The following is a 19344-nucleotide window of genomic DNA, read 5'->3' as shown; positions in this document are numbered from 1 at the left end:
TGGTTAAGTGATTCAGAAGGGGAAACTGAAGTACAAAACCCTGAAAGGAAACGTGTATACAGAAAAGTTATTTATTATGATATGGAAAATACACATGAATTCAATGATGTTCAAGTTAATCTCAACAAGAAGGAATAGCTTTCAACAATAACTGAAAGTGAATTTACATGAAACAATGGCAAACAATACCTACTTTCCCCGCCACACAATACCATTAGAAATGGCTACATTCAGAAAAACATTACATTCAAGTGGCAATTTAAATTAGCCAGACAATAATCAACCAAAAAGTGAAATCTGAATGAACTTGATGTCTCACCAGACAGAAATTCCGTCAAATTTATCTGTACCTATGCACAGTGAAATCTTAGGTTATATCTAGTGATTAAGAATCAATCCCATTAAAGACGTTCAATTTATTCGAAAAATAATGCATGTCCAGATAAAGAAAATTAATTAGATAGTTAAAGACGGGTTCCTGACTTAACTACACTTCAATTGAACATTCTTTACCTCCATTTGCTGTCACATCCGATTCATCCTCAGCAGTGCCTTCTGAGTGGACGTCTGCATAGACCACAATCTGATTCTTGTCTGGAGCCTCCCTTCTTCTTCCTTTATCTTCGTAAATATTCCTCCTGACATGATCTGTCTTTACATTTGTTCTTAAAACTTCCTGTTCTTTAGTAGATGACCTATCTACCAAAAAAAAATCTCACTATATCTTTCTCAAATCGATGATTGTGTAGTTTGTAATTTTTAATAATACACGAAGATTTTTTAAACTCCGATACTCTGACAGTATCAAATTTTATTTCTTCCAGCAGAATTAATCAACCCCTCCCCGGAAATAGGATGATAATTAGTACTTTTAATTTTGACGTGGGTGAAAAACAGTGAGTGAATTTATTTTTGTCTGAAGCTCTCTAATTCAGGGACAAAGTGCTGCAGGGGCAAGGTGTTGTAGATACTGTAAATTTACGACTTTTGTTTCCTTCTGAATGAAGCACGCCAAGAATTATCATCATCCTCAGTAAACCATAAATCTCACATGTAATGACATGGTAACCATTCAACCACCAACTACTCTTAAAAAAGTAAGAACTCTGTTGCTACCAAAACAAATCATGATGAACCACGACTACAATAACTGCCAAAAAGAATTGGAACACATTTGTCAGCCTTAAATTATGATGATTCAAAATAAACTTCAATATAGCAATAAATCTGACAATGCGATATTTTTTTCGTGGTCCCAGTGTATTACTATCTTTTGTTAAGTGTGTCCCATACAGAGATAAAGCAAGTTTAGAAACACCCCGTTACAACTCATTTTTCAGCCCCATTGTTTGTGCATGGTGAAGACATTCAAGGCTTCACCATGAATGGAAATGAGTTCTGTACAGACCTCAGAGCCTGATACCAATCACACCATTATGGAACCTCCTGGTTAGAGAAAGCACAGGTTGAATGAATAACAGTTCTATGCTTCCTTCATCTCCTAACCTGAAGTTGAATCAGGATTCACCCATTAAAGAACTGTGGCTCGCAGCTTTACTTCCACAGGTCTCCCTGCTGGTGAGATTTATTTCCCACAGTCATCTCACAGTTCTTTCCTAACCACTCACATTTCACCCTTCCTCTGGATAATTCTTCACTTGGAATATGTCACATGAAGAGGACAAGAAACCTGACATCCCTTGCAGACATGCTCCTTGTGTAGCTGGATTCCAATCTCCTATGGCTAGTGCCAAGTTTCTGAGCTCACTGGACACTTCTGAGGGGCACACTGACAACATCAGTCAGTCACAAGCGTCTTTCTTTCATCATTACAATAACTTCACGATTTTGAAGCAGCCTCTTCACTTATCAAAATGATATGAACAACTGAATGAAAGTTCAGAAGAAGCTGCAAGCTTCACTATACAGGGTGATTCACGAGGATTTACTGTCACTTATGAAGCTTATTTCCGAAGACATTCTGAGCAAAAAATGTCATATAAACATGTGTCCTAATCTCAATATTTTCAGAGTTACACTAATTTGAAGTTGTTTGTAAAATATCATTTGTCTTTAGTTTTAAGAGTAAAAGAATATTACAAATAGAGAATGAACTGTTTGAGGTATCATTTCTTTAATTAGCCAGTATTCTGAAGCTAAAAATGTGTTGTTAGTTGCTTTGTACAGATGTTGTTTTTCAATTTTTAAATAAAAATGACATCATTCTTATGCACTTATCACAAAAATTGTTACAAATCGTACGACTTTAGAAACTTGATTCTTTACAGCTTAATTATGCATCCTAATGTACAGTCTTGAAGAATTTACAAAAGTGGCATGATTTGTAATAATTGTTGTGATAAATGTGTATGAAAATTTAATTTTGTAGTTAAAAATCGAAAGAAAAAAACGCTATGCAAAGCAACTATGGAATTCACAATACATTTTTAGCTTCAGAATACCAGTTAATTAAAGAAACAATACTCCTGAATAATTCATTATTTATCTGTAATATTCTTTTACCCAAAACTCAATAATAATGGTATTTTACAAACAATTTCAAATTAGTGTAACTCTGAAAATACTGAGATTAGAACAAATGTTTATATGACAATTTTTTGGTCAGAATGCCTTCAGAAATAAGCTCCATAAGGGATGGTAAGTCCTCGAGAATCATCCTGTTTAGTGATAGACAATCACTAGAATAGCTACAAAATGAAAGCTGTAAATCACAAAATGCATAGTGTGGGAGGTAGAAAACAAGCAAAGAACGCAAGACAGGTATTTACAGTATGAAGTATAGATAACTCTTTTAAATCAGAAATACTTTATGTATCTAAGTATTTCTTCCTTTTTTGAGTCTGCAAGAGTTACAGATAAAACAAAAGAAGAATATGAATGAGACCAAAATAAACTTATTAAAGTCTATTTCCTTAAAAAATATATAAAGGGAAAAATTGAGTTGGTGTCAGTTACAATTTCCAGGTAGCTCAGTAGGTAGAGCATTGACAAGCTCACCTAAGGGTCCTGGATTCGATAAGGGTCCTGGATTCGATACCTGGCCCGGGAACAATTTTTCCCTTGAAATTATTCGGGTCAGCTTCAAAGGGAGCTATAACTGAAAGCCAGATTTGCTTCTTAAAGCCTAGTTTATAACTGAATGATGATGATGCAAGTATTTATGAAGGTGCATGGGGACATGTAGATGGACTGGTAAACAGTTTGACAAAAGATTGAACCCCAAGATCATTCTTAAAGTTTGGCAATGAGAAAAATCCTGCCACTATTTGAGACTGTACCTAGACCTATCAGTCAATAGCCAAATGCTCTACCAGCTGAGCTACCTGACCACCATTAATCAATGAAAGAAATAATATATCAATCATTGAACGAATAAAAAATTAAATAAGTATATACATAGCAGACAAAAAGCCATGACGAATGAGCGATGATAAACCTGCAAGACAATGGGTCAGATGAATAAAAATCAGTAAAAGCAATCACTGATTTTCAAAGACAATAAAAGTTTGCTTTTAGTGATAAGCAGGGACTGTATGTTTTTGGAAATAGCGACTTGACTTCACGCCATGTATCCACTACCGAGCTTCCAACACAACATTTCATAAGGCTTCAGTGAAGCACGCAACATGTAATGTTCTTCCCAAGGAAGAGTTTGTACTACTTCACATTACGAAACCAGCAGTCCATGCAACAGACTTGCATTCATTTGTAGTGTTTCACTGTTTTCTGCTGTTCAAACTTATGTCATATGTTAAATGAACAATCACATCACTTGTTTTAACTTAAATGCCATACATCATACGACCAATTTTAACTTATTTTAATTATCATATAGCAAATGTTTATAAATATGGTATTTTATTCGTAACTATTGTAAAGTGTTCATATCTTGTTATTAATGGTTTTTACGATCTGATGATGGCAAACCAGGCCGAAAACGTTCATCTGTTATTGCCCCCTATGTATTGTGATGTATGTGAATAAATAAATCACATGTAATTTTAGATATGCTAAACAAGACGGCATACATAATCTTAATATATTTAACTTTAATAATTCAGCTTATCGGTCATCCCACAAATATGACTATAAAAAGTTGAACCAAGGTGCAGTCTTAAATTTTAAGTGACTAAATAACATTCAATTATTCAACCCTCCTCGAAGGTAACACAAGAAAGGAATTCTGTAAATGCTGGAACACTTCATTTCCTCCCCAACAGTAAAATTTAAGAAATCATAAAAGCTATACAAATACACTCAAATAGTTCCAGTTGTTACATAACTAAACACATCAAGAAATATAAAAAATGTGTTTATTTTAGGCTTTGTTATATGAGAACCATAAGATCAGACTTCCCGTACTCTTACAATCACTTACTTGGCAGATGGAATGTGACTTCCTTTTTGTTTATGGTTTTCATGTGTAGCCTGGAAAAAAGAGAAAACTATTAGAAAATGCAGATTATCAGTAATTAAAAAATGTACAAAAACATGAACTATAATTAAGTAAAAGAGATGACGCTAATAGTCAAGTCCAAGAACCCACGAAGTAGTCATATAATTATGTTTTCCAGTAATAAAAACATTTCTTGTACAGAATACTGTATTTAGTAAAGCATTGATTTTTTTTCAATCTCCAAAGTGTGACGCACACCTCTCGCCACCCTCATCTCTCGGCTCCCATGGACCTTTGCGTAAACTCTCGAGTTTTGAATTGGATAAAATATGAGATAAAGATAGAACAGCTATAATTAAACACATAATAATTTTAATAAGAAATATAATAATAGGCATTTCCCATATTTATTCTGCGTTTAATTTCCTCCTGAGTGTCATTTATGTTTGTTACTGTTGCTCCAAGGTATTTGAATTTTTCCACCTCTTCGAAGGATAAATCTCCAATTTTTATAGTTCCATTTCGTACAATATTCTGGTCACGAGACATAATCATATACTTAGAAATAGAATAGAATAGAAAGAAAGTAACAAAGAATCAACAGCAAAGAAAAATCAATAAATGAGAAAATAGAAAAGAAGAACAGGGTGACAGTGGTATCAGATTCCTATGATTACTTTTAATTTCATAGAATCAGAAGATGCAATAGAAACTTGTAAAATAACCTCGGTATTGGCCAGAGTGAAACAAGATATGCAATTCTGGTGCTTACAGGTTTGAAAACTATTTTCCCATACAGAAACTAGTACAACTGTATCTCAATCTGCAAAATAACAAAGAATTGAAAGAAACTTCTGTAACTTAATAATAAGACTGAGAACCATGCAGAGCCATAACTATAGAATGGTACAAATATTACAGGAAAACAAATCAAGTAAAAAATAATAATAATAATAAGTTGCTGAATACTTCCCCTCTATTACACGACTGTTTAACATATCCTCTGCTAACAAGGAAACTGTTACTGAGCTTATGTCGACACCTCTCCTCAAACTGTGCACATTGTTAAATCTCCACAGCAGATACGAATAGAGAAATGTAAAAAATTAGCTGACCATACTAACTATAAGGTTGCAAAATTTAAGCTTGAATAAATATGCTTTAAAGAAACACTCAACAGATTCAACCGACAAAATAAAGTTGTAAGTGAAGTTCATAAGAATATTTTTATTTTTTAATAGGTACTCAAAGTGAGTGAAGTTTTCACTGTACTATGGGTACGTTACAATATGGATGTAAAGCACGTCTCTCGAACCCCATGTTGTAAATGGGTTTTACTGTACTGTAAAAGGTTTCTTTTTCAATGCTTTTCTTCAAGTATTTTCTTTTCACACAAATTTTGTGATATTCGTTCCACTTGACTGAAGGAAGAATGGCAAATCTTAACCCCTGTTCTGTCATGGCACAACAAACTTCCAAACATCATATCATTCAAATGAGTGAGTGTCTTCACTCTGTGAACAACAATTTCATCCTCCACATCTTCAATAATAAGCATAAAAAATAAATAAATCAAATTTGCGCTCAGTTGTTCGTCCACTATCACTGTTTAACAAGAAGAGAAACAGAAAAAGTCTTACCTGGGCTGTAGATTCCTGAGTGCATGACCACTCCTCTTATCAATTGATATGCTGTCCCAGTCTGTAGTTACCATTTTCTTCGGACTTTTCCTTGTATTATTGCTTTCTCGTCTATTATGTACCTAAAAAAAATATACACAAAAAGTAACAGATTTTTATTATTACACTACAAAAACATTATGCTCACAGGCTAGAACTAAGTGAAGGTATTTCCATGAAAAAACAGCACTGAAACACTGATTATGAGCAACACCCAAAACACTTAATAAATCCTAGTTTCAACTCTTATTTGCCTATTAAGTCAACTAGTTATATTGACCATGTATTTCTTTTAAACCACAGTTCATAGCTTCACAACCACTTTTAATTAATCAGTTTTCATAAAAAGTTAAATAAAAAACTGTCTATCCAGAATGTGTCAAAAGCTTTAGTTGTAACTTCAGAATTCTAAATGGTTCCAAACAGAATAAAATCTAAATCGAGACTAAAGTTTCATCAATGATACAATAAATCCCATATGTACAATCTAAATCGAGAATAAAGTTCCATCAATGATACAATAAATCCCATATGTACTGGATTCAATTTGTAATACTGTAAGACCCATGTCTAGTAGTATCAATCTGTGGTGCTTTGAGACTCTTGTCTACTGAAATCAATCTATGTTACTATAAGACCATGTTTACTGGATTCAGTCTGCAGAACTACAATGTGATCCAATTATCGCTCATATCAATGTTACAAGGTTTGTTTCGTAGAATGTTAAATGTTATGTTTTATTTAACGACGCTCGCAACTGCAGGGGTTATATTAGCATCACCAGATGTGCCAGAATTTTGTCCCGCAGGAGTTCTTTTACATGCCAGTAAATCTACTGATATGGGCTGTCGCATTTAAGCATTTAAATGCCATCGACCTGGCCCGGGACCAAACCCGCAACCTTGGGCATAGAAGGCCAGCGCTATACCAACTCGCCAACCAGGTCAACTGTGTTTCATAAATATTACTTCTGATACATATTATGTTAGGTCCCCTAACTGTCCATTATGCAACTCAAACCAAGAAATGGATTCGGAACACCTCAAAATCTGTGCTTCAGTGGCTGGTCATGATAATATCTTTGAAAAATATTGGAGTGCAAGAGGTCAAATGACTTTATTGTCAAACGCCTGGCAATAGAAAACAACAACAACAACATATTATGTTAGAACGACAGTTGCTCGCATTTCTAGGACGATATTAGTTTAGAATGTATATTCCAGCCAAAGCTGTGTTGCTGTGCAGAGAGCAAATCCCACTTCTGACACCAGTGTAAATTTTTATACTGAACAACAATGTAATTTTTTTATCTCAACAATAACTCTTCACTCTCTACAATTTAACTGCACTCCCGTCAACAATGGGATTTGCTCTCCGCACAGCAACACAGCGTTTGTTAGTGCACTCCACAGACGACAATGACAATTTTACTTGGACTATTACGAACAACAATGAACTGTTAATTTTAACTAATATTCACAAAGCACTATTTACAACACAGAACTGTCAGTTCTCAGTTCACAGCTCGTTTGTCTTGGCTAGTTCTTCTAGCTCAGTCACTCGCATTCACAGAATCTCGAACCCCAGACCTTCAGAGACAGTCCACTGTACTCGAACTCAGGTCCCTCCAACTGCGGTCCACTGCACTCAAACTCAGGCCTTCGGATGCTGACACAGTTGCGGACGCACACTCAAGTCGAACTCCGGTACACAAGACTGGCTGGCTTGCTCTGTTCACTGACTGTAACAACACTGGCTTACTGACTGAATGGCTCCTCTCGAAGGCTGGTTTCCTTTTATTTGCTAGGCAACACTTCGCGAACCTTCGATCTCTGGTCGTTTCCATCACTCGATGATTCGGCTTCCAGAGTAATCTGTCACGCTGCTGCTCCCCTCTCTACTCTCCCGCGGTCGCTCTTTCCCCTAAGCCACAGCACATGCCACGGAAGCAGATGCGCGCGCAACCTCTGCGCCGGCTGGCCTTGCACTTCCTTCTGCTGGTCGTGAGTTCGAATCTCCCGTCGCTGTCACAATACAGTATTCTGTATTAAAAGAGTTTATTCAGTACTCACCAAACTACTTTACTTGGAAGTGAAGTAATCAGTCATTTTACTCTGTTGTCTTCTACTTGCCCAATACACACTTTCTAGGACTAAATTACGTTGTATGTTCATAATTTCAGTTGCAATTTCACTGCTCCCTTCCCTAGCTTCATAGAATATGTTCATAATTCTAATGACTTCTAAAGCATCCTCACTTCTTTTAGTGGCCATACTGCATTAAAATGCGTGCACTTTGTGAAAACTTCCTGTCGAAACTGATCTAATACCACATGAATTTGGGCAGGTTACAATTGGCTGGGGAATCTGCCTGCATTCCAGAGGTCTATGACAGAAGGAGACTGTAAAGAATTTGTCAGGGTCAGATTTCAACAAAATATTTCTTAAAATACTTTGGTTCTTAGAAAATCTTATTCCAAACTGAGGTTGAAAGTGACGTTATATGCGAGGTAGACGCATATAAGTTTGTTGTATTAAGCAAGGTAGGAAAGCATATGTCTTATGGGGAATTAGTTGGGACCACAGAATATTTGACGTTATAGGCGAGGTGTCGCACAAAACGAGGTCGCTATAACCAAGTTCTATTGTATATATGATATTTGTCAGCCAACTTTACAATTCATAGTTATGATGGACCATCACATTTCTGCTTTTTGATCCATCATCCCTTTAATACATACCACTCTTTTCTATTAATATATTAATTTTCCAAGTATTTCCTGATTACTTCCTATTCTTCTGTTTTAAAGTAATATATTTTTTTTTTCCCCTTATGATGTTATAATGTTTGAGCCATGAAAGAATGATAACTGGCTAGCCATTATAGTGTACACTATTACGTATGTTGCAGGACATATAGCACACAATTTTAACACAGCACTGACATTCTGTATGTTGTTGTTTTCTAATGCCAGGCGTTTGACCTCTTGCACTCCAATATTTTTCAAAGATATTATCATGACCAGCCACTGAAGCACAGATTTTGAGGTGTTCCAAATCCATTTCTTGGTTTGAGTTGCACAATGGGCAGTTAGGGGACTGATATATTCCAATTCTATGCAGATGTTTGGCCAAACAATCATGGCCTGTTGCCAATCTAAATGCAGCTACAGACGATTTTCGTGGTAAATCGGGAATTAACTGTGGATTCTGATGCAGAGAGTTCCATTTTTTCCCTTGGGATTGTGTTATCAAATTTTGTTTGTTGAAGTCTAAGTATGTAGATTTAATAAATCTTTTCACAGAATAATACGTAGATTTAGTAACAGGTCTGTAAGTAGCAGTGCTGCCCTTCTTTGCTAAAGCATCCGCATTCTCATTTCCCAGGATTCCACAATGGGATGGTATCCATTGGAATACAATTCTTTTATTGAGTGATATTAATTGATATATATATATATATATATATGTGTGTGTGTGTGTGTGTGTGTGTACACTATAATGGCTAGCCAGTTATCATTCTTTCATGGCTCAAACATCATAAGGGAAAACTCTCAGAAAGCAGTTCATTACCTGATGTGAATGCTCCATAATGTGAGAACATTCTTGTAAAAATCTCTCACACATTCGAGGCTTTATGTTAGGTTGTTAGTTTAAAATAATCATCTGTTATGTCACGTCAGCTGTCACTGCTCCACACATGTTGATGCATGCCTTATTTTCCAGTGTGAACACAGGACAGATCAGTGGTTGGAGCACAGATGGATTCTTCATTGTGTGTGTTGACGTGCAAAGACTTCTTGAATTGAATGAGGATTAGTAGACCTCTGCACACTCCCATAATGCAATGCTAGTTTGTGTAAATTTTTTATTGGGAACCACTGCAATGCCACACTCACCTCCTCCAGTTTAGCTTCAGTCAACGTGGGAACCCTTCTCTTTTTGTTCCTGTTCACAACACTCCCTGTTTCATGGATGTGGCTTCTGGTTTTCACTGCTCCTTCCAGTCTGTCTGCATCATATACTTTAAGTGCAGTAGAATGGCTGGAATGAAAAAGCAGATAGATCAGAAATTCTGCACAAACATCTTTTGATTATAAATAAAAATATCTGCTCTACATTCAACATGCTAACGTTACTATTTTATGCTTCCACATATAAAATTCATATATATATCGTCCAATTTTATTACACTTTTTTCACTGATAATTTCCAATCACCTACTAAACTAATATACATAACACAATGAACCTTCACAAGGTTCTAATAACACAAGAAAATTACTATATCCGTTATATGAAGTGTACAACTTGAGAAAGAGTGTGGCATCTCAGAATCAATGATTTCATTGTTAAATTTTCCTAATTCGGAAGCACTTTTTCTTATGAAAAAACATGGCAACTCTGTCTGCTGTCAATATATCCTAGAAAATGATTTTTCAGTTCAGCGCCCTTTTAAATAATACCTTCCTGCAATTAACCAAGGAAGTGCAAAATTATGGTGTGTTCCAACAGGACAGGGCTACAGCTCATACTGCACAAAATGTTGTTGTTGTTTTCTAATGCCAGGTGTTTGACAATAAAGTCATTTGACCTCTTGCACTCCAATATTTTTCAAAGATATTATCATGACCAGCCACTGAAGCACAGATTTTGAGGTGTTCCGAATCCATTTCTTGGTTTAAGTTGCACAATGGACAGTTAGGGGACTGATATATTCCAATTCTATGCAGGTGTTTGGCCAAACAATCATGGCCTGTTGCCAATCTAAATGCAGCTACAGACGATTTTCGTGGTAAATCGGGAATTAACTGTGGATTTTGATGCAGAGAGTTCCATTTTTTTCCCTTGGGACTGTGTTATCAAATTTTGTTTCTTGAAGTCTAAGTATGTAGATTTAATAAATCTTTTCACAGAGTAATACGTAGATTTAGTAACAGGTCTGTAAGTAGCAGTGCTGCCCTTCTTTGCTAAAGCATCCGCATTCTCGTTTCCCAGGATTCCACAATGGGATTGTATCCATTGGAATACAATTCTTTTATTGAGTGATATTAATTGAGAGAGCATTTTAGTTATTTCTGCTGTTTGAGATGAAGGTGTGTGTTTAGAGACTATTGATAGAAGAGCTGCTTTGGAATCTGACAATATAACTGCATTCCTAAATTTATTGATGTGGCGTAGAAGATTCCTGAGACTTTCACTTATTGCAATGATTTCACCATCAAAACTTGTTGTTCCATATCCAAGAGATCTATAAAGTGAGAAGAGACAGCAAGTAACACCTGCACAGGCACCTTGTTCTCTGGAGATCAAGGATCCGTCGGTGTATAAATGAAACCAGTTTTGTGGAGGGTACCTAATATTAATTGTCTCTAAAAATAATTGTTTCAGTATTTCAGTGTTTACTTCTGATTTCAGTATTTCTTCTGTTAAATTTAGATTATATTCTATATTTAATAGAGTTAAAGGGTTTGGTTTAATTTGTAAGTTTTCTTTTAAATTCGGGATATTGATTTTCTGTTTTAATTCTTGAACAATGGATATGAAATCTTTTTGGGTTTTCAATCTACAGAGAGGACTGTATGAATGCCAATTGTTACCTGTAAAAACTGAGATCTTCGTTGATAGAGTAATTTGTGGACAACTGTAGCCAGTTCAGTCTCCAGATGTTACATCTTGAGAATTTTATCATTTTATGGGTTATGTGAAAAATAGGTGTACTAGACAAATCCACAAACTTTAGAAGACCTTCAGAGAAGCATTGTTCAGAAAATTCCTAACACATCAGTAGCAGAGCTGCAGAGAGTAAATCAACACATCTTCACATGTTACATAACATCTCTTCAAGCAAATGCTGAAAAATTTTGAAGTTTAAAGGCAAGTCTTCATTCTACATACACATTCTGCACATATTTTGCGTTCTGTATACTGGTACTGTATTTGAAACACACTATATGGGCTATTCCATATGAAATCGATCAGTGAAAAACATCGCATTTTTTTAATACTCTAATTTTTTCCCTATTTATACAAGGTGCTTAGGACAGTGCATTTTCAAAAATATACTATCGAAAGTCAAACGGTTTTCGTACTATTGAGCAACAAATTTAGCGTATTTTATAAAAACAAGCCTCTTTCAGCGCTCAGAACTCTGGAACCGTTTACTGCAGAACATTGAACGGGAGCTCATTTTGAAACTGACATTTGGTAGGTTACGGTAAGAAGTAATACTTATTTTTATTGTATACAGAGAGACAGATAATCTGATTTTACTTACTTTTAGGCTTTTTGCCCATTTGTAAAAATGTAAAAAATATTGAGAAAAAACCTTGGATTATTAAGAGGGAGTCAGCATTGTTTGCTTAGGCAATAAGATTTGAGGGTATTAAATAAATTATTTTCACACCCTAGACTTGAACGGCGCAGTAGCACACGCACCGGCCAAGAGCTGAAGATAAGCGAGCATTGGGCGTCATTTTACTCCTGTGTTTATGAAAACTTGTGTTAAAGCTAGCCCAGCTATGTGCTACTAGATGAAACATCACGTGTTTATGTCTCCTGGCTTTGCTTGCCTCGACTAGCTCCCACCTCACAGTCAGCTGGTTAGTTAACGTGCATACTACTTATTTTCTTTATTTGATATTTTCAATACTTTCTTATCAACAGTGCACCAGTAAAAAATATGTGTTTATTTGTACTTTCAATGCGGAATCTAACCATATATTTTAAAAATATTTTTTCGTGGGCAAAGGCGTCTTAATGAAGAAAAATCTCAATTTCTCCATTTCCATAAAAAGTAAGAAAAACTGTTTACATGTCAATATAAACCACACATACAATAACATAAATACAGACATGGAAATCCTACACATACAACCCAAAAACCAAAAACTCAACACACTAGAACAATATGAAATATACAGACACACTAAAACACACCCTGATCAAATTCTCAACACACAGATCAATTTCAGAACACACACACTATTTGACATCACATTTCAACACTTTTCAACAATCGAACGCACCCACTCCACAGGCAGCGAAGTTCGAGATGACGCCGAGATCTAGTAGGCTCTGAGGATGGTGTGAAGAAGCACCGAAACAGCTGTAAGCCGCACATCCTTACACAATTAACACGAGTAAGATCGCCATTTAATCAATTATTTATATTCAAGTGTTAAAAGTAGTGTATGAAAGATTCAACATGGATATAATAAAGACAAAATATGTAAGTGGAAACGGTTGAAAACACAATGACAAGATGCACATGATGAAAACCATTGGCAGATTTTGATGACTAGCAAACTCTGGGATCTGTATTGGCATGATGAGCAGCTATGCGACATGTGGAAACAGTGCATGATATCGACATATCATTTCAAAGGATAAAAGAAATTAAATGAAGAGCTCAAATGAATTGCAGCAAGTAATGCATGCTTGTAGCCTGGGAACTCTAGTAACAATTTAACAGTTTGTTTATTTAATGTATTACAGCAAATTCTCTATTACATTTTTTACATGTATGACAAATTACACAGTTAAATATGCAGCAGCAAAGTGTGACAAAAATTTTGGGTAAGCTGGGCTGAAGGCATGGTGATCTAGGCTGTGATTTATGTCACTAAAAGGTAAATGAAACACAGAAACGCTCCTGTTTTTAATTAACTAAATTCTAAATTGATCTTGTGCCTTCTTCGAAAATGTTTGGGAAAGCTCAGCTTACCCTGGAAATCAGGAGCAGTCGGAGTCTAAAATCTTTTAAATACACACTACTTAGAAATGTTTTTAATGAACAGAACTAGACTCTTGCGGAAGTTTCTAAGTAGTCTTAAATGACCAAGTTGTTATTTTTTTCTCCTCTCTCTTCTTCTTTTTTTTTTTCTCTTTTCTTTTTTTTTTATTATCTTGATATATTTCTTAATCATTTGTGTTTGTATGCCATTTAGTACGAATTTGCTAATCAACATTTTGTCTTGTAACTCACATGTATTCTATTAGTATATTAACTGTATAATATATCTCAAGTGAATTAATCGTCGTATTTATCTCGGGCATTTTAGGTCTTATAAATTGTGTGTTTGTGTGTGTGTGTGTATTCCCCTTTATGTTATGTAACTGATTTTGATTATGTTTAATTTTCTACTTTATTTTATATATTACATTTTATATATTGACTATTTGTAATTTTATATTATGTAACTGATCTTTTCTATTGTAATTTTCTACTATATTTTATGTAATTTCTAAGGTATTTTCTTTTGTGTTTGTTTTGTAATCAAATTTTGTATTTCATGTATATTATTGAAACCTGGTTGAGTGGAAGAGAAGGCCTCATGGCCTTAACTCTGCCAGGCAAAATAAACCTACTACTACTACCCTGCCTACCCTGAAGCTTTGCTACTGTAAATATGTGTCATGTAGAAATATTTTTTACACATAACTTACCAATCCTAAGAGCACAAAAGGGTAAAATGTAATCCTGCTCCAAATGTTACTTACTGTGGCTCTTCAGTCTCCTCATCTGATGATGCCATTAATTCACTCAGGTTAATACTTCTCCTGCGCAGTGGGCTCTGCTTCACCTCTAGCGAATCCTGTACTTTATTTCCCTTCATCTGTTTCATCTTATTAGGCGAATTCTGTCTCAAAGAATAAGAATTATCTGCCCTCACTGGGGATGGCCAAGAGCCTACCATGGCTAAATTCACTTTTACACCAGGCAGTGGAGTGCTGGCATACACTTGACTGCTGCTGCGTACCTGCAGTAAAAGACATACAAACATGAATTTTTACCTTTACTCAGCAGTTCCTTACAATTGTTACTTCTTCAGACTATTTTGCATTAAATAAAGCATAAAAATATTATTTTCTTTTTAAATTGATATTATCTAAAAGTTTCCCCCTCTTTTGTACCTATTTTTAAAAAGGGGGACAAAACCAACTGTGGTAACTTTCGAGGAATATGACTTTTGTTGACGTCGTACAAAATTTTGTCCAATATTCTTTTGAGAAGATTAACTCCGTACGTAGATGAAATTATTGGGGATCATCAGTGCGGTTTTCAGCGTAATAGATCGACTATTGATCAGATTTTTTGTATTCGACTGATAATGGAGAAAAAATGGGAGTATAAGGGTACAGTACATCAGTTATTCATAGATTTCAAAAAGGCATATGATTCGGTTAAGAGGGAAGTATTGTATGATATTCTTATGAAATTTGGTATTCCCAAGAAACTAGTTCCATTAATTAAAATATGTCTCAGTGAAACATACAGCAGAGTCCGTACAGGTCAGTTTCTATCTGATGCTTTTCCAATTCACTGCGGGCTAAAGCAGGGAGATGCACTATCACCTTTACATTTTAACTTCGCTCTAGAATATGCCATTAGGAAAGTTCAGGATAACAGAGAGGGTTTGGAATTGAACGGGTTACTTCAGCTTCTTGTCTATGTGGATGACGTGAATATGTTAGGAGAAAATACACAAACGATTAGGGAAAACACGGAAATTTTACTTGAAGCAAGTAAAGTGATCGGTCTGGAAGTAAATCCCGAAAAGACAAGGTGTATGATTATGTCTCGTGACCAGAATATTGTACGAAATGGAAATATAAAAATTGGAGATTTATCCTTCGAAGAGGTGGAAAAATTCAAATATCTTGGAGCAACAGTAACAAATATAAATGACACTCGGGAGGAAATTAAACACAGAATAAATATGAGAAATGCGTGTTATTATTCGGTTGAGAAGCTCTTATCATCCAGTCTGCTGTCCAAAATTCTGAAAGTTAGAATTTATAAAACAGTTATATTACCGGTTGTTCTGTATGGTTGTGAAACTTGGACTCTCACTCTGAGAGAGGAACAGAGACTACGGGTGTTTGAGAATAAGACTCTTAGGAAAATATTTGGGGCTAAGAGGGATGAAGTTACAGGAGAATGGAGAAAGTTACACAACACAGAACTGCACGCATTGTATTCTTCACCTGACATAATTAGGAACATTAAATCCAGACGTTTGAGATGGGCAGGGCATGTAGCACGTATGGGCAAATCCAGAAATGCATATAGAGTGTTAGTTGAGAGACCGGAGGGAAAAAGATCTTTAGGGAGGCTGAGACGTAGATGGGAAGATAATATTAAAATGGATTTGAGGGAGGTGGGATATGATGATAGAGAATAGATTAATTTTGCTCAGGATAGGGACCAATGGCGAGCTTATGTGAGGGCGGCAATGAACCTCCAGGTTCCTTAAAAGCCAGTAAGTAAGTTTCCCCCTCTTAACTCCCCTCCCGCACAATAAATGCAACATGTTTTCGTTAGAACAGAATGAAAGAGGAGTGCGTTATATGGCAGTAAAAAGTTTTAATAGTCTTCCTAGGCATATAAAAAATGAAACTCAAAACATAAGATTATTTAGGGTCAAATTAAAGAAGTAACCTACCTAATTTCTTATGCCTTCTATTCTGTAGGTGAATTCATGACATTCAACATCGTTGCATGAATATTTCTGTGTTGTATTAAGTTGTTGTTTTCTAATCCCAGGCGTTTGACAATAAAGTCATTTGACCTCTTGCACTCCAATATTTTTCAAAGATATTATCATGAACAGCCACTGAAGCACAGATTTTGAGGTGTTCCGAATCCATTTCTTGGTTTGAGTTGCAAAATGGACAGTTAGGGGACTGATATATTCCAATACTATGCAGGTGTTTGGCCAAACAATCATGGCCTGTTGCCAATCTAAATGCAGCTACAGACGATTTTCGTGGTAAATCGGGAATTAACTGTGGATTTTGATGCAGAGAGTTCCATTTTTTCCCTTGGGATTGTGTTATCAAATTTTGTTTCTTGAAGTCTAAGTATGTAGATTTAATAAATCTTTTTACAGAGTAATACGTAGATTTAGTAACAGGTCTGTAAGTAGCAGTGCTGCCCTTCTTTGCTAAAGCATCCGCATTCTCGTTTTCCAGGATTCCACAATGGGATGGTATCCATTGGAATACAATTCTTTTATTGAGTGATATTAATTGAGAGAGCATTTTAGTTATTTCTGCTGTTTGAGATGAAGGTGTGTGTTTAGAGACTATTGATAGAATAGCTGCTTTGGAGTCTGACAATATAACTGCATTTTTAAATTTACTGATGTGGCATAGAAGATTCCTAAGACTTTCACTTATTGCAATGATTTCTCCATCAAAACTTGTTGTTCCATACCCAAGAGATCTATAAAGTGAAAAGAGACAGCACGTAACACCTGCACCGGCACCTTGTTCTCTGGAGATCAAGGATCCGTCAGTGTATAAATGAAACCAGTTTTGTGGAGGGTATCTAATATTAATTGTCTCTAAAGACAATTGTTTCAGTATTTCAGTGTTTACTTCTGATTTCAGTATTTCTTCTGTTAAATTTAGATTATATTCCATATTTAATAGAGTTAAAGGGTTTGGTTTAATTTGTAGGTTTTCTTTTAAATTCGGGATATTGAATTTCTGTTTTAATTCTTGAACAATGGATATGAAACTTTTTTGAGTTTTCAATCTACAGAGAGGACTGTATGAATGCCAATTGTTTCCTGGTAATCTAATAAGTTTTTCATATTGAATCAGTGCTTTTTCTTCTATTGTCATTTTGATGCTGTTAATATTAGTGAGGAATCTCATAGAATCTATTGGAGTTGTTTTGATTCCACCAGTAATGAGTCTGAGAGCTTGGTTTTGAACATATTCTATTTCGTTTATGAAGGTGAAGTAATTAAAATTTCTCCGTAGTATGTCAGCACTGGCTGTATAAACATTTTGTATGTAGTGTTCAAAGTATTCCTAGAGAATCCCCATTTCTTTCCTGCTAGTCTTTTTAGAAGGCAGAATCTTTTACGAGCTTTTTCAGAAATGTATTTCAAATGGTTGCTCCATGTTAACTTACTATCGAAAATAACTCCAAGGTGTTGTATTAAGTAGACTACTAGTACAACACAAAGTTTTAGTACGAATACTAGAACTTTGTGTTGTATACTAGTAGTCTACATTGTAAAACTCTTCTGTATATATCTCACCTACACCGTGACTATAATTAAGACTTTATAGTACTATTAAGAATTTTTTTTTTCGTTTGACATGTTCCATAGTCTAGTTGTGAAGCAATGTGCGAATACCATGGTGTGTAAATAAATACAATACAATAAAATACTCACAAAACAGAAGTTGACAAATTAGAAACTCGCGATGTTGTGAACACTTTTATAAGGACTAATGAAAGGAGGAAACAAATATTTGGAAAGATGTAAATTCAACTAATTTGCAATTATATCTCACTGAAGAATCACCAATGATAGTTACAAAGTATATTACCAGTTATGAAAAAATAAGTAAATCCTAGTATTCTATGTATTAGAAATTAAATGTAAGGTATATTAATTTTCCCCACACTCGACTTTTGAAAATCTTAAGGATTCCCACTCTTTTTCAGACACGCACGCCAATGCACTTAACTAAGAGAAACAACCCTACAGATTTAAAAAGTCGTAGTTACTATGTACCGGTAACTAATGTTTTGCAAAGCCTTGTCTGAAAATGTGAGTCAGTTCATTCCTTAGTGTTATGGTTAACATGAAATTCAGACTACAACACAAGTATGTATTCTCAAACACTTAAAGAAGAGACAAACAACGTCCATGAAAATACATGACACAGCACATCAATTTCCTTATAATATACACTCACACTTGCACGCGTAGCAGGATGAATCGCTGCTATCTTGTCTATGTCTTCATCACTATTATACCGGGACAGCAATCCTGAGACATTACTGCTGCTCGTAGTATCTTCTAAAAGTGACGCCCTAAAATAAAAATATTACACGTCTTGTGAGGGGAAAAAAAACGCACGCGCGCGCGCACGCACACACATATCTCTCTCTCCCTCTCTCTCTCCCCCTCTCCCTCCCTCTCTCAGTCAGCTAGAGCCCAAACTTTAATCCCACACTTTCCCAATTTTGACTTCATAATCTTATATACCCTGAATGGGTATTTTTCTCTGACTGGAATTAAATGCTCATTCATAGTTACATGGCTACCAGGATTGAAGTAGGTTATTTTACGATGCTTTATCAACATTTCAGGTTATTTAGCATCTGAATGAGATGAAGGTGATAATGCCGGTGAAATGAGTCTGGGGTCCAGCACAAAAAGTTACTCAGCATTTGATCATATTGGACTGAGGGAAAACTCCGGAAAAAACCTCAACCA

The 19344-nt window shown here is 35.4% G+C and overlaps 1 protein-coding gene across 3 annotated transcripts in view; it reads right to left on the bottom strand.

Annotated features, from left to right (window-relative positions):
• The window catches only part of LOC138699619 (uncharacterized), a 40133-nt gene that overhangs the window by 18734 nt on the left and 2055 nt on the right, over positions 1-19344 (bottom strand). For 2 of the 3 annotated variants that reach the window (XM_069825643.1, XM_069825645.1), the window contains exons 2-7: positions 18821-18938; positions 14597-14856; positions 9995-10139; positions 6058-6179; positions 4400-4449; positions 514-699 (exon numbers count right to left, since the gene is read on the bottom strand). In XM_069825643.1, coding sequence (XP_069681744.1) covers positions 514-699; positions 4400-4449; positions 6058-6179; positions 9995-10139; positions 14597-14856; positions 18821-18938 — 881 coding nt within the window. The remainder of the gene's footprint in view (positions 1-513; positions 700-4399; positions 4450-6057; positions 6180-9994; positions 10140-14596; positions 14857-18820; positions 18939-19344) is intronic. The other variant, XM_069825644.1, reaches the window with a different exon arrangement.

This window comes from Periplaneta americana, chromosome 5 (assembly GCF_040183065.1).
Source record: "Periplaneta americana isolate PAMFEO1 chromosome 5, P.americana_PAMFEO1_priV1, whole genome shotgun sequence".
NCBI lineage: Eukaryota > Metazoa > Arthropoda > Insecta > Blattodea > Blattidae > Periplaneta > Periplaneta americana.
The sequence above is the reverse complement of the archived record's forward strand: the minus strand, read 5'-3'. Positions and strand labels throughout refer to the sequence as shown.